This window comes from Eubalaena glacialis, chromosome 7 (assembly GCF_028564815.1).
Source record: "Eubalaena glacialis isolate mEubGla1 chromosome 7, mEubGla1.1.hap2.+ XY, whole genome shotgun sequence".
NCBI classification, from domain to species: domain Eukaryota; kingdom Metazoa; phylum Chordata; class Mammalia; order Artiodactyla; family Balaenidae; genus Eubalaena; species Eubalaena glacialis.
Window position 1 is genome coordinate 14216905 of NC_083722.1, and position 14565 is coordinate 14231469.

At 35.9% G+C, this 14565-nt stretch overlaps 1 protein-coding gene across 2 annotated transcripts in view; it reads right to left on the reverse strand.

Annotated features, from left to right (window-relative positions):
* Positions 1 to 454: 454 nt before the first annotated feature.
* DEK (DEK proto-oncogene) overlaps positions 455 to 14565 on the reverse strand; it is a 29404-nt gene continuing 15293 nt past the window's right edge. For both annotated transcript variants that reach the window (XM_061194852.1, XM_061194853.1), the window contains exons 8-11: positions 6983 to 7118; positions 6557 to 6705; positions 2485 to 2553; positions 455 to 2015 (exon numbers count right to left, since the gene is read on the reverse strand). In XM_061194852.1, the coding sequence (XP_061050835.1) occupies positions 2004 to 2015; positions 2485 to 2553; positions 6557 to 6705; positions 6983 to 7118 (366 nt within the window). In that variant the 3' untranslated portion in view covers positions 455 to 2003. The remainder of the gene's footprint in view (positions 2016 to 2484; positions 2554 to 6556; positions 6706 to 6982; positions 7119 to 14565) is intronic.

Here is a 14565-nt window from a genome sequence, read left to right on the forward strand (position 1 = left end):
AGCAGTGAATATACACAATGTTTTAACTGCAGACTGTGAACAGCTGATTGTGTAAAACTGCTTAATAAAACTTGTTTTTCAAATACACTGTGCACTGTAGTGATGAATGCACTCTTAAGCAGATACATCTTCACCACAAACTTTCACATACACCAACTCAATCCCCTCAACCTCTAAACCCTCTTTAGACTTTTTAGGTCATAGGCATTACTGCATATCCCTTTCAAGTAAATGGTCACACATAATTGTTAACTTTGATCAACTTAGTTTTGTGAGAGCACTTCAAGTTTTCCCTAGTGATTTCTTTGTAATGTATTTAATTCAAAGTAAAATCGGTCGGTTACCACTGACAAGCACTCCAAATTATATAGGCTATGGGGCTAAATCCATTTAAAAATCTCTATTCTGAAATACATGTTAAAACATCAAATGCAAAGAGACAGAGGTGGTGATTTATTATTTTTATTGACAAGGTTTATAGGAACAAGTTAAATATTTAAAACCAAATGCCAATTATTAAGTCTCATTTAGTTGTTTATTCCATTCATTTGTATTAAGTATACCTTTCTCTAATGTCTTAATAACTTTATCAAGAAACAAGTCAAACCTGTGAAAACACCTGTTAACAGTCAACATATATTTTTATATATTTCTGTTCTATGATGCAAAGATATTTTAAACATTCAATGGTTTATCAAAGGCCTAATTCTTGTATAAGCAGCATGTTTTATTTTAAAATTAAGAGATTATTTAATAAACCGATTAAGACAGTTAATTTAAAAGACAAAATTAGTCTCATTCAGGAGTGGTCCATATGTTGATCACCTAGAATCCTAATTGGCCAAAATGTAAAGCCTAACACCCCTGATTCCACAAATACATTGTTTCTTTAATGTTAAAAATAAGTCTATTATCACTTTTGAGAAATACTTTGTCAGATACCCACTACTGTCTACACATTATCTTAATCTGGAATTACAACTGGTACTTTCACCATAATTATAAAGGTGGCCAGGTTTCCTGTAAATATCAGCATTTTATATGGGCAAAAGCAGTTAATAAAAATCAGTGCATTTATTATAAGCCAAATGTGCTTCTACTTAATCCAACTCTCCCAAATTTTTGAAGTTTTGATGTGTTGATTTTGGTCTATCCTCACTATAAAATGTATCTACAGACACTGTTGCAGGGTTAACACTAAAACTATAAATTGATGACACTTCCAAGGCAAAGCAGAGAACTATCTGTTCCTTCAGTATTTTCTTCACTGAATTCTGACTTTCACTGCTCCGTCATACCATCTGGCTGAACACTGACATTTCATAGTTTATAATAACTGTAAAGATACGTACTTATATGAGTTTAAAAATTGATCTGCACAAAAGAAATAAAAAAACTTTATATACAACAAATTCGTTTTTAAAAATACAAAAATAACATCTGTCACTCTTGTCATGCTGACAATTTGACATATATACACATGCAGGAGAAAAGTTCCGATTCAGTCATCTGGACGGCTGAAGCTTGTGTATTTTTAATATGATGAACACACTGCCACTGAGTTTTCACACTGACAGATGTGTATTCAAAATATTTCATATGCTAAATACTGCAATAGTCTCTGCATGTATAAATGCCAGTTATGATCGTTTCTGTTCTACGATTAAAAGTATGTCTTAAGCTAATATTGCGCGCACACTAAAAACTACAACAGTTCAAGAATCTATAGTCTTATATAAAGAAATCCAAAATGTACAAAATACAACTATAAAAGCAAGGGACAATTACTGCCATGCAAAAATTTAAACTAAAAACTGCATAGAAATGCAATTTAAAATGGCAAATGCAAATTCACCTAACACTCAAGATAAAAAGGTCAGAAGGAAGTTCTACCAACACAACGCTTGCAAAGATTTAGAAAATGAAATACATTCTCTTTGCTGGTATAATGGTATAAATCAGATCTTTAAATCCATGGGTACAGGTCATCTGTTTCTGTCCTCTTAAGAAATTAGCTGTAATGAAAGAAAAACGTTATTTCCTCACACCCAACATACAATAGTTGGAACACATAAAACCTCATTTTATTTTTTAACTTCTATTTTTACTACTGTGACCTTGGGAAATCAGCTGGGATCAATACAAGACTACAGCTACTGCTGATCTTCTCCTGCCTTTAGCTGGTGGACAGCAAGGAACATGTGCTCAAGTGGTTGTATGAACTCTGAGATGCCCAGCTACCCACGTACACGGAACCCACGTCTTCATCTGAGGCCAGGTGTTGTCACTAATGTTCAAACTTTATTTTTAAGCTCTAAAATGGGAATGAAAATAACTATCTTTCCCATTTTGAGGAAATTTGAGCATCACATGTGATACTTAGTGACATAAATATTTTGAAAAATACGCAGTATTTGATACACGTAATTTCTTTTGTCTTGTAAGTCCAAAATGATCAAAGTTCGAAAAGTTGGATATAGTTACCTCTTTAACAGTTGTTTTTATGAACTCTTTTCTTTCAGTTAAGTCATAAGCAGGATAATTTTCATATACCTATAGTGAAAAGGAAAAACAATGTTAAAAGTAGATTTAAAAATCCAATAATATTCTCTATCTTTGGATAATGAAGAAATGTGTGCTATGGACAAAGAGCTGCATGTAAGTTTGAACAGTACATTCTAACCACCAGTGGTTCACCATGTAGCATTCTACAACAAATGAGTAGTTTTAATAATACTGTATATAGAGCAGTAAATTAGCATGAAAACATTCTCAGTGTTTTATAAAGTGGGAGTTTCAGTTGAACTAACAATAAACATAGATGAGGAAAACTTCTAGATAGACCTTAGGTTAAATGGATTAAATTCTTTATATTGGTAGGTTATCTATCAGATATTTTAGGTATCCTCTTATTTTTTCTGTTACATCATCTAACACTACTTATGATTCCTGAACTTCAACTCTAATGAATTTCAGCCTCCAGACCACTGCTCAATCCCCTCCCCAAAGTTGTATCACTGAGCTCCAGTTGTATCACTGAGTCCTCCACTCCTAAATTTTTACTCTCTAAATTTTCCAACTTGATACCTGCTGCTTGGCTTCACAATGACTTCTGGTCCTGAACTGCCATATACACCAAGCTGGCTTCACTCCTATTGTCTAATTCAAGGTCAGCAAACGTTTTCTGTAGAGGGCTAGACAATAAATGATTTCAGCTTTCCAGTGACAGTTTCCGTCACAACTACTCAACTATGTCATTGTAGCATAAAAGCTACCATAGACAACACTTAAAGGGATGGGTATATGTCTGTGTTACAAAGGCCCACAGGCTGTAGTTTGCCAATCTCTGCAAATATAGTCAATCATTTACATTACTCTAATTGTTTGCCCTTTGTTCTTTCTCTGCAAAACTCCAACCCTTAATTGGTCTAACTTTTATATGGTTAAATTCTGTGCGAAAATGCAACAAATTTGAAAAGAATGGTTCCATTTTATCAACTATACTTGAATAAAGTAAGTTAAAAAAAAAAAATGGTCCCACTTGGTATTCAATGTCAAAGCCTCCCTAGCAATCCCAAGGACTTCTAATCAGGTCCCCCTTACATTCTCATCAGTGGCAATTTCATCCCCTTATTCAAGTGTCCCACACTCTTGCTCTCAGCCAAGAAGCCATTACTATGAATTCCTTCAACTTTCTGACATGCCTGTTCTCCTCCAGTTCATTTGTGTCTGGATTCATCAACAGTCCTGTTTCCTCTACCTCTGCAGGGACCCAACCGTCAATGCTCCTGTACCTTCATCTTCTCCTTTCCCAGAACTGTCCCTTAGCCTAACGCATGCTTCCACTCCCCCCGACCTTAAAAAGTATTTTATCAACTTGTATCTTCCCCCAATTTAATTACTAAATCAGAAGCTTTCACTTTCCTCACTATTAATTCTCTTCCTCACTATTCATTCTCAGTCCAAGGGACAACCCTGGCATTTACCACCCTTCAAAACTGCTATTATGTGAACAACTGTCTCTTAATTGCTGAGTCCAAAAAACCCTTAAGTTCTTCTCACCTGACCTCTCCATGTTATTAATAATCCCCTTAAAATTACAGAAATGTATTCACAAAAGTCATTCAAATGAACAGAACTAGTCTCCCTTCAATTTTCCTTCCAGTCTGCCCTTGTCCCTCTCTCCTAAAGGAAACCAGTTATCAATTTGCTGTGTATTCTTCCAGACCTTTAAAAATGAGTTTATATACAAACATATAAATATATCAATGGCAATATAGTTTTTCTGTATTTACACAAATAGGGAAATACCTCTGTTTTAAAAATTTGACAATACCTGGAAGGTTTTTCCATGTTCTTTTGAACTGCTACACAGTTCATATTCCAAAAATATGGATGTACAGTTTAAACATTTCCCTACTGATGGCCATTTAGGTTGTTTCTGACTTTTCAGTATTACAGACATGCTTAACATTACTGAAATCATTTTGTGCAGATGTGACTATGTCTTTAGGATAGAGACCTAGAAATGGAATTGCTGGGTTAAAGGGTATTTGCCATTTAAATTTTAACATACTACCTAATTATTCTCCAAAGTTATTACAACTTAAAGGATGAGAGTACGTTTCCCTATTCCATTGCCAACCTTGAAAACTGTTCATCTTTATAAAGATTTTGTTAAAGCTAGTAAGCAAAAGTATTTCCTTTTGACTTCTATCTTCCTCATTAGTAGGGAAGGTTAATGTTTTCGCGTTTACAGGTCATTTATATTTCTTTTCTGTGACCTGACTTTCCACAGCCATTGTCCACTGTCCCGTGTAAGTTAATTACCTTTTCTTAAGCAGGGAACTACCCCTCCCTGCCCCTTCTTGAAACTGTCCTCGCTTGGCTTTTACAGCGCTATTCTCTCTGGCCTTCCTTCTACTACTGACTCTACAATTTCTTACATTCTGTAGGAATTACTTCCCAACTCTTTGATCATAATGGTCTCCAGGACTCTGTCCTTTGCCTTTCTCATCCTTTACCTTCTTCTCCAGGCCACCTTATCTTCTGGTTTTAACTCCCAGCAATATCCTAGTCTAGGTTTCTCTCCTACCTTGGAGAATTACAATGTTCACAATTTCTCCCACTTGGATGTTTCAAATACCCCATCTTAAAATGTCTAGAACAAAACTCATCTTTTCCTCAAGAGGTATGCCTTTTGTTCTACTCCCTATTATGATTAATGCACCCAAGCCCTTACACCCACACAGAGCAACCTGTGATCAGGCTCTCTTGATTTCAGACTTGGATTACGGCAGCCCTGTAACTCTGATTATGATGTAAAGGTTTCTCTTGACTCTTGTCTCATTCTTCACCAGTCTGTTCTTCTTGATGTGTCTAGGATGACCCTTAAAAAATAAAAATCTTTTTTTTTTTTTTAAGAGTCATCCTAGACTGCTCCTGCCAAATACCTTTCAATAACCTACCCTGCCTCCCAATTCCTCATTAGCTTCAGGGAGAAAAATCAAACTCTGTAACAACACATATAAAATCTGCAGAACTCTTTAGTATTCTCTCCTAACTTCTGTGAAGAATTCCTTCCAACTCTAGTCTTCAGCCAAATTAAACTAATGACTATTCCTCGCAGTCATTACGTGTCATGTTTTATGTGAATGTGTTGATGTTCCTCAATTGTATGAAAGCTGACGGTCTAAGACCTCTTCTAAGATGCCTTTTCAGACTCCCCCAACCCCCATTCCCAAGCAGGTACCCTCTGTTCTGTGGTGGTGGGGCACCCTCTGTACTCTTCTAACACAGCTTTCACACACTGTACTAAGTGACTAAAACAGCTGCCTCTTTCTACCCACTAGATTACACAAGACCCCTAAGCCAAATAATGGCTTCTCCTGCTCTACCTCTAACATCTATCCCAGTGCCTGATATGTAGCAGAGGCTCAGCGAATGCTGAATAAGAAAAACACTATGTCTTAAAAAAGTAAAGAATATTCCACTTTTGGTACATTTCAAATTTTAATTTCATTTTACCATAAGAAACTAGATTTTAAAACCTTTCAATTTTGATCTACAGTGTGGAATCGCTACAGAATCATATTCAAGACTAGATCATTTCATTTCCTGAGAAGCATCAGAAGAACTTAAGAGAAGTTTGAGCCAAGAACCTAACCTGTAACATCTCATTTATCATAGTAGTATTGAAAATAAGGTGGTCCACAAGATCCTGCTTATTTAAACTAACATAATCTAGGGATGCATCAATAAAAATAGTTGCTAGATCAGGAAAAGAACATCTCCTACGGAGTTTGAAATGTATCACCTTAACTTTAGTCACTGTATACATTCAAATGTTATTTATGAAATGACTCCAATAGGGCAGAGGTTTTGACTATTTTACTGAAAGTGGTATCCCAGCACCTGTAAGAATGCCTGGCATGTGGTAGTTCAATAAATATTTGTTCAATGAATGAATGCACATAAGAATCTAGCTTTGAACTGAGGGATGGGTGAAAGAATTTTTCAAACAGAAGCAAAATGATCTCAGCATTTGTCCAATTACCTCTTTGCAAATCTGTTTCATTGTGACTTCCTCCAAGTTAGCACTGGCCAATAATTTCTTTACTGTTTCCTTTAACTCTTCATCTGTAGGAGGCTTCTTCAATTTTTTAATTAAAGGTTCATCATCTGAACTATCCTCAGATTCACTTTCTAAAAGTAAGACATTTTATGACATGAAAATAAATTTTTCTTATATAGCAAAATAAATTAATATTCAAGACAGATTAGGAAGAATTCTATAAGTATTCATCAGATCCTTGAAAAGGTATTAGATTAAAAAAATTATAAACTATAAATAACTGGTATACTACTTTCCCCCCTCAAATGTTCCTCAGAGTTTACCTATTTTCCACACATGCTTAAAAACTGTATTATAGCATATAATGTATATCTTTAGGTTGCTGAAAATGTGTCATTTCTAACATACCTTTTTTGGAACTATTTTGATTCTTCTTGGTGGTACTGCTATCTGCCTTCTTAACATTAGCACTTTTTACAGATTTTTTACTTTTAGAAGTGGCTTTCTGTTTGGGTTTTTCTCTTTTGGATGTTTTTTTTGGTGGCTGTTGGAAAGAAAAACAAAGTACATACATTGATGAGAGACTACCTGCGATCCCTCTACTCCTCCACACCCCTCAACAATATTAGAGAAAATTAATGTATTCAATATCACCAATGAAAAATTATTACTAATTATCAATTTTTGAGATGACTAATACACTCAATGAACTTAATTTTATCCCAACACGAGACTAGTCAGGTGACGTCAAAGATCAAACATTAAAATTATTAGGTGCTCACATTTATTACACACTATAGATAGAAAACTGTCTACCCCTCCCTTAACTAAGGTCTACCCCATCAGACCTTAGTTAATCTTGAAAAAAACTCTAATAAAATATAGGTACTATTAATATTCTGTTATTTATTGTCAGTCTCTCCCAACCAAAAGGTAAGTTCCATGAGGACAAGGATTTTTTTGACCTTTTTGTGTTCACTGACATATCCCTAACTCCTAAAACAGTGCATGGTGCAAAGGAGCTGCTCAAAAACTATTTATAAATATATGAGGAAATGAAGGCTCAGAGAGGTTTTGTCCAGTCACATAATAAAATAAAGAAGTGAGATTCAAATAGATCTGACTCCAGAACTTGTTTTCTTAAACACTAACTCACAGCTAATAAAATAAAAGCAAAGTATATACATACGGTTAGATTAAAATGACAAAATTATAGTTCACTGTAACTTTGTCTTAAGTAGAGTCTATGAAATTAGGAAACGTTAATTCTTCATTAACGTTCCCGAAGGTAAAAGTATCTGTATATAAGGCAAGTACCCCAAGATAACTTAAAATCTCATCTTTACACACCAAAAACACTGCAAATCACTTTTGATAGAATGTTTCTCCAAATGTTTTATACTCTGAATTTCAGATTATCATCAAAATTCAACCTTTTTTTTTTTTCTAAAGGACAGAGACATTATGTTGAACTTAAAGAAAATTAAAGTATATAGACCAACCTGTTCTAAACTTAGGTGGGCTCAGGCTATTTCTAAGTGCAGTTCATTGGATTTTAGTGCTTGTCTTTCCTTTTGCTACACTGCCATCCACTGTACATATTTACTTAAGTATAGTATCACCCTACACTACCTCAATAATACACTGTCGGCCGGGAACTAGCTAACCTATCTAGTTTAACTGTGACTAAAAAAATGGATTTAACCAGTGTCAAAGGGCCAACATGCTTCTAAAAATAAAGTCTATAAGCTTCACCTATGGATTTTTGCTATTTAGAGGCCATTTATACTTTTTTCCTAATTCTCAGAGGTGTTCCAGACATGGGGGTTGCCGGAAAGGCATCAATGGTTCATCAATTTTCTATGACTAACCTGAACTAAGTTTTAAGTTTATTAAGCATCCACTTAATTCCTAAGAACCACACGAGGCTCTGAAAGGAAATACTAAAAATTCACAAGTTCTGTTGATGCACTTAATACACAGAATAATGACTATTATATATCACTCGTTAGTCAAAGGTTAATAAAATCTGGACCTGCGGGTCATTCAAATATTTTATAATAAACTTAAGTTATTACAGAAAGCATGCAGGGGGATGAGGAAGGGAGAGCAACAATGTTATAAGCATTACCACTTGATCCCCATTCAAATCAGATAGTTAGAATCAGATAATTAAAATACTTTCAGAGCCTTTAAAGGTCAGGGTATAAGGTAAAATTTTAGAAAGAATACACACTATGGTGCCATTTTTAAACCTGCATATTGGGAGTAGTTAATAGTTTGATAAAGCATAAAACTGTGCAGTGATAAATAAAGGATAATCAAGCCATCTCCATGGGCTTCCCCGGTGGTGCAGTGGTTAAGAATCCGCCTGCCAATGCAGGGGACATGGGTTCAAGCCCTGGTCCGGGAAGATCCCACATGCTGTGGAGCAACGAAGCTCGTGTGCCACAACTACTGAGGCTGTGCTCTAGAGCCCGTGAGCCACAACTACTGAGCCCGTGTGCCGCAACTACTGAAGCCCACGCGCCTAGAGCCCGTGATCCACAATGAGAAGCCACTGCAATGAGAAGCCCGTGCACTGCAACGAAGAGTAGCCCCCGCTCGCCGCAACTAGAGAAAGCCTGCGTGCAGCAACGAAGACGCAACACAGCCAAAAATAAATAAATAAATAAATAAATAAATAAATAAATAAATAAATAAATAAATAAATAAAAAAGCCATCTCCATAAAATGTTACTACTGGACAAACAAAAAAAATTAAAGCTAAGCTTCTTTCTATATTTAAATCTTCTAAAAGGGAGAGTGTTCTACAGTTTTTTAAATGGACAACTAGCCTATTATCATCTATTAACAAAAAGGTTGCAAACATACTGTCAGAAGTACTATAGAAGATACAACCTAATAGATAAGAGTGTAGGCTCTGCAGGCAAGCTGCCTAGTTTCAAATTCCAGACCCAGTACATCTTTGGGCCCTAGTTTCCTTGTTTATAAAATGAGGGAAATAATAGTACTCAGTAGTCTTAGGGGGAGTAAGTACATTAATACACAAAAGTACTTTTAATGGTGCTGGGCACAGAGGAAACAATAAATATTAGCTATTACTACTATTATGAGTGCTTCCTTTTGTAAAGGAATTCTTTCATCATACAAATGTAATTTCCTCTAATAACTTGAAGTTTTCTTTAAAAGGCAAATACATAGAATAGATACATAGAATAGCAGTAAGACTGCCTCAGTGACACCTGTGTTAACTAACCACAATACATCATGCTTATTTCATTACATTCTGGTAGACAGAACTGGACCCACAAATAACCAAATCTCTGTAATAACAAATTATGTTATTTACACTGGAATTCGCTTATCTTTAGTAACCAGTTACAAATTACTCTGTGACAAACTTAAGGTAGGAATTCAGTAAAGTATCTTTTTCATACTGATAAGTGTTGGCATGGGGAAACAGTGAAAACTGAGTAGTAAAATAAACTCTGTAGAAACTCATACTTATGAGTTTCATCTTGAGCAGGGAGGCAATCAGATAAATAACTCACATGATGTGCTTTAGCCCTGCAGCTGCTAAGAATCATTTGAGCTGCCCTGAAGATAAGATATTATGTATAGGAAAAAAAGGTAACTTTGGAAAACAGGCATCTCAAAAGACAGACCTTGGTATTGCAACCCAACGTACAATTTTTGGCAGTTAAGGCGAACATGGCAATCTGGTATTTCGGAGGTAATGAAAAGGCGCCCTGGGAGAACTGAGAAGTAAAGTTAAAAAACATGCCTACTTAAATTTTACATGACCTTTCAAGTCTTTATTACTTTCATTCCCCCTCCTCTACTTAGGAAAACCTCACTCATGAGTCTAAACCCAACTTAGCAATCACCTCCTCCAAATCTTTCATAATACCACCAACTTGATTAACCTGTAGTCCCACAGTACTCGACCTACAATTCATTTGCCCCTTCTTTCTGGAAGGCACTGTGAAGCAGTGAATTAGAACACAGGTTTTTAGAGCCAAACTTCCTTGGTTCAAATCCTGACTCCACCAGTGACTAATTTTGCATTCTCAGGCAAGTCACTTACCCTTCTGTGTCTGATTCCGCATCTGTAAAAATGGAGGTAATAATACCAGACTTTGCTAAATTTAACACTCCCCCCTCCCACACCTTATCTCAGATACTGGGGTACACTTTGCAATCTACATTAAAATGATGCCTTACAGGCATTGCAGATTTGACGAACTATGGCCATGTTTGTAAAATTTTGTGAGGATCAAATGAGTGAATACATAAAAGGCACCATAGAAACATTTAATGTATTTATGTTTTTTAAACTGTAGGTAGTTACATGTCTCTTCTCCCACTACACTGCAAGTTTCTTAAGGGCGTTATCTGACAATCTCCACAAGAAGAGACACCTATCTAATTTAGCTCTATCTGTCCCTAACAACCACAAGAGTGTTCGCCATAAAGTAGCCATGTAAATATTTCTTGCCATGTTCACCTCTGTATATCATTTGCAGGATCTGGTTTACCTGTACTCTGAACCCAGGACGTGGTTAAAAATGTAATTAAAAGGAAAAAGAAAAAAGGCATTTATATAGCACTATTTTCACATACACGATCCATACGACCTAAAAAACAGAACAAAGCAAAAAAAAAAAAAAAAAAAAATCTAAAGACAGTTGATCTCATTATAAATGAGGAAAATTTATCTGTGTAGTTAAGTGAGCCAATGTCTTACAGCTAGTAAGAAGCAAGACGTTGATTAAAATCAGTGTGCCTCCTGCTGCATTAGTTGCTTATAGACATGACTAATGTACCTACGTATTTCTTTAAGCCAGGGGTGAAACTACTGAACTAAACCAATGCAGTAAGTCAATGATACCATAATCTATTTATCATACTGTTAAATTTAACTTTTTCTGTTACATACAAATGTTACTGATAATAACAAAGAATAAAAAATGTTGGCAGAAAATATAGAAGGGCAACAAAGGACAACCAAACTCAGTATCAGGGCTGTCTCTGGCCCTCACCTCCTAACTTTGTATGGGCTCAAGATCATTTCTCTAGAATTTTTTTTTTTGAAGCCAAGATGGGCCTTCGGTGTAATCCAGTGTTGTATAGTTTTCTCCAAATCTCTTTCTTTTGTTATGCCAACCTCTGTTTATCCTTTAAGGCTCAGATCAAATTGCTACTTCCTATGAAGTTTCCCTGTCTGGATCTTTGCTACCTACCTGCCCCTAGAAAGAGGTAGATACTCCATCTTGAGCAAACCACTTTCTTAGCTCTTAAGTTATACTTTACTGTACTTTCTCCCTCCTAATCTTTGACCTCTCCCCTCCTACCAACTAGATTGAACGGCTTAACACAGAGACTCTTATTTGTCTCTTGATCTCCACTGCAGAGCTTAGAACTGGCACACAGCAGTTGCTAAGTAATTATTTGGAAAACTGGGATGGGAGAAGATCCGTGAAGACTAGATAACCTTTAACGATCTATTCCAACCCTGAGGTTCTATTTCATTAGAATCACTCTGCTTGCTAAGACAAACATTTTTTCTATCAATAGCAGTTAGCCAAACTTCTTGATTTTTAGTATCAGTCTTCTGGCACAACTTACCTAAATAGGTTGTGCATTTAAGAGAGAGAGAAAAAAAATCAAGTGTGCGGCCTGGGGACCCATGTATTTTTTAAAAGCCCCACAGCTTACTCACCTAGCTATAAACCAAGTAAAATGAGAGAGAAATATATGGTCTAGATCTGTCACCAGGCCTTTTCTATGAAGTGCCAGACAGTAAATATTTTAGCTTTTGCTGGTTCATATATGGTCATTGTTGTACATTCATCTTTTGTTTTCTTACAAATATTAAAAAAATGGAAAAACCATTCTTAGCTTCTAGGCTGTACAAAAACTGGATCTGGCATACAGGCCATAGTCTGCCAACTCCTAGTCTAGATCATGAACTACTGGAGACATATAGGGAAAAGGCAGAGCCAGATAAAGAGATCAATAGGACCCGTTATGTCAATAGCTTTTAGTTTAAAATTTTTTCAAGCAGAAGTGGATATATGCCCATATTAACTTTCCTAAAGCTACTGCTTAAAATCAGATTTGGACATAGAGCTGAAGACGGAAGTATGACCTAAAGCTCTGGAAAGTTGGTTATTTATTATATCCTCAAAGTACAAAAATGAGGATATATCACCTTCTCTCATGGAGTCAAGACTAAATAAGAAGCAAGATGTGAAAGTACATGGCACACAGCAGATCTCAATAGTTTCCTCCTTGTTACATACCAATAAATGCTTATGGAATGAGTGGTACTTCTCCCCAGATAGACTGTCAGTTCCTGGAAGACAGAGGCCATGTCTCTTTTCCCCACTTAGCAAAATGCTCAGGTAGAATAAGACAACCATTCTGAAGGAAGGAGAATGATCAATCTACCCCCAAAGGTTGTATTACCCAGCCATGCCCAACCATGTGGGTTCTCTATAGTCTGGCTTCAAGGTACGTTGCTCTAGCTTCATCTCTAACTGCTTTACTTCTGGACAAACTACCTAACCACAAACAAGCGTGTCTGTCACAGTACTTTCCTACTCCCCATCTTTGTTCACATGTCCAACTTTCCTTTCTATCCCCAAGGTCAATTTCAATTGGTATTTCTTCCATCTCTCCCCAAAGCTTTCACTCATCAACACACAGAGAGATTCTCTTTCTTTTGAAATCCTATAAAGTGTCAATCAAATGGTATTTGGGTAGGAAAATATCTTCTGTAACCCCAACAGCACTTAGCACACTCTCAATTTATTGAACTGAGCAACTGAAAAGTGATTACATTAAAAACCAAGTACTGGCCCCCTATTTTAAGTCTTTTTAAAAATATTCTGAATATTTCAGTAATTAAACACAGTATGTGGCATTATAAAGTAAAAATGTTGGAAGTACTTATGATACTTAACACCTTTGTTATTTAATCAAATAGGAGGCAAGACTTTGAGTCTTTTAGCAAAATGTATGGGAAAAAATTAGGTGAAAAAAAAAAAGAAAAAGCTAGTCTCCAAATTCTCATGGGATTTATTTCTAAGATTCTGGCTTGCCATTTTTGAATATGCTGTGAGTAGTTCAATCAGGACCATCCAGTACTGTAGGTATTTTTTATGTGCTAAAGGGAAACAGATGAAACTGAGAGCTGCCATTAATTTCAGGTAGTACAATGTACTGTCATCTAAACTTTTTACAATGTACTGTAGTAATATAAATTTTAAAAAATTTGAAGGAGATTTTCCATGTGTCTGATAACCATGAAGGTATAGAATCAGAGGAATGACATGAGCACTTTTTGAAGGAAGGCAAAAAAAAAAATCTTGGGAGAAGGCTTACCTATCTTTTATAGGCAGCAGGGCTATTGAAGGAGGGTCTCCAAAAAAGACGCCTGTCACAGAGCCAGAATCCTGTCCTCACAGCAGAAAGGTTGTACTGGGTGAACAGATGAACAAAATAAGTATTAGCTTAAAATACACTATTCTTTTAACAACTTGGCTGAGAAAACTCGAGAGTGCCAAGAGTAAAGAATGTGCAAGCCTTGCTATATTCCACAAAAGATTATGAAAGCAAGTTTAACCCTAAACAGATTTTATTATGGTAATTATTCAATTTTGCCTTCCAACAAAAGGTTTCAATAGTTTATATAATTCTGTAATTCCTCTGATCAGATTGAGATGGGGGAATTCTTATTTTTTAGAACATATTTAAGGACTAACAAAGCTTTCACGTTCACCCTCCCACCACTACCAAATAATTCCTCAAATGGTCCAAATGTTTATCAAAACTATAACTGAAAATTTCTCTCACTTGGTAAACTTTGTAGGATGGCTCACTCAACATCACACTTTTTATCTGCCTTCCTCCTACAGACGCAGGAAAGCTAACACTCGGGTCTTACTGGCCTCCCCTACAACTAGAGGTGGCTGGGTAAAAAG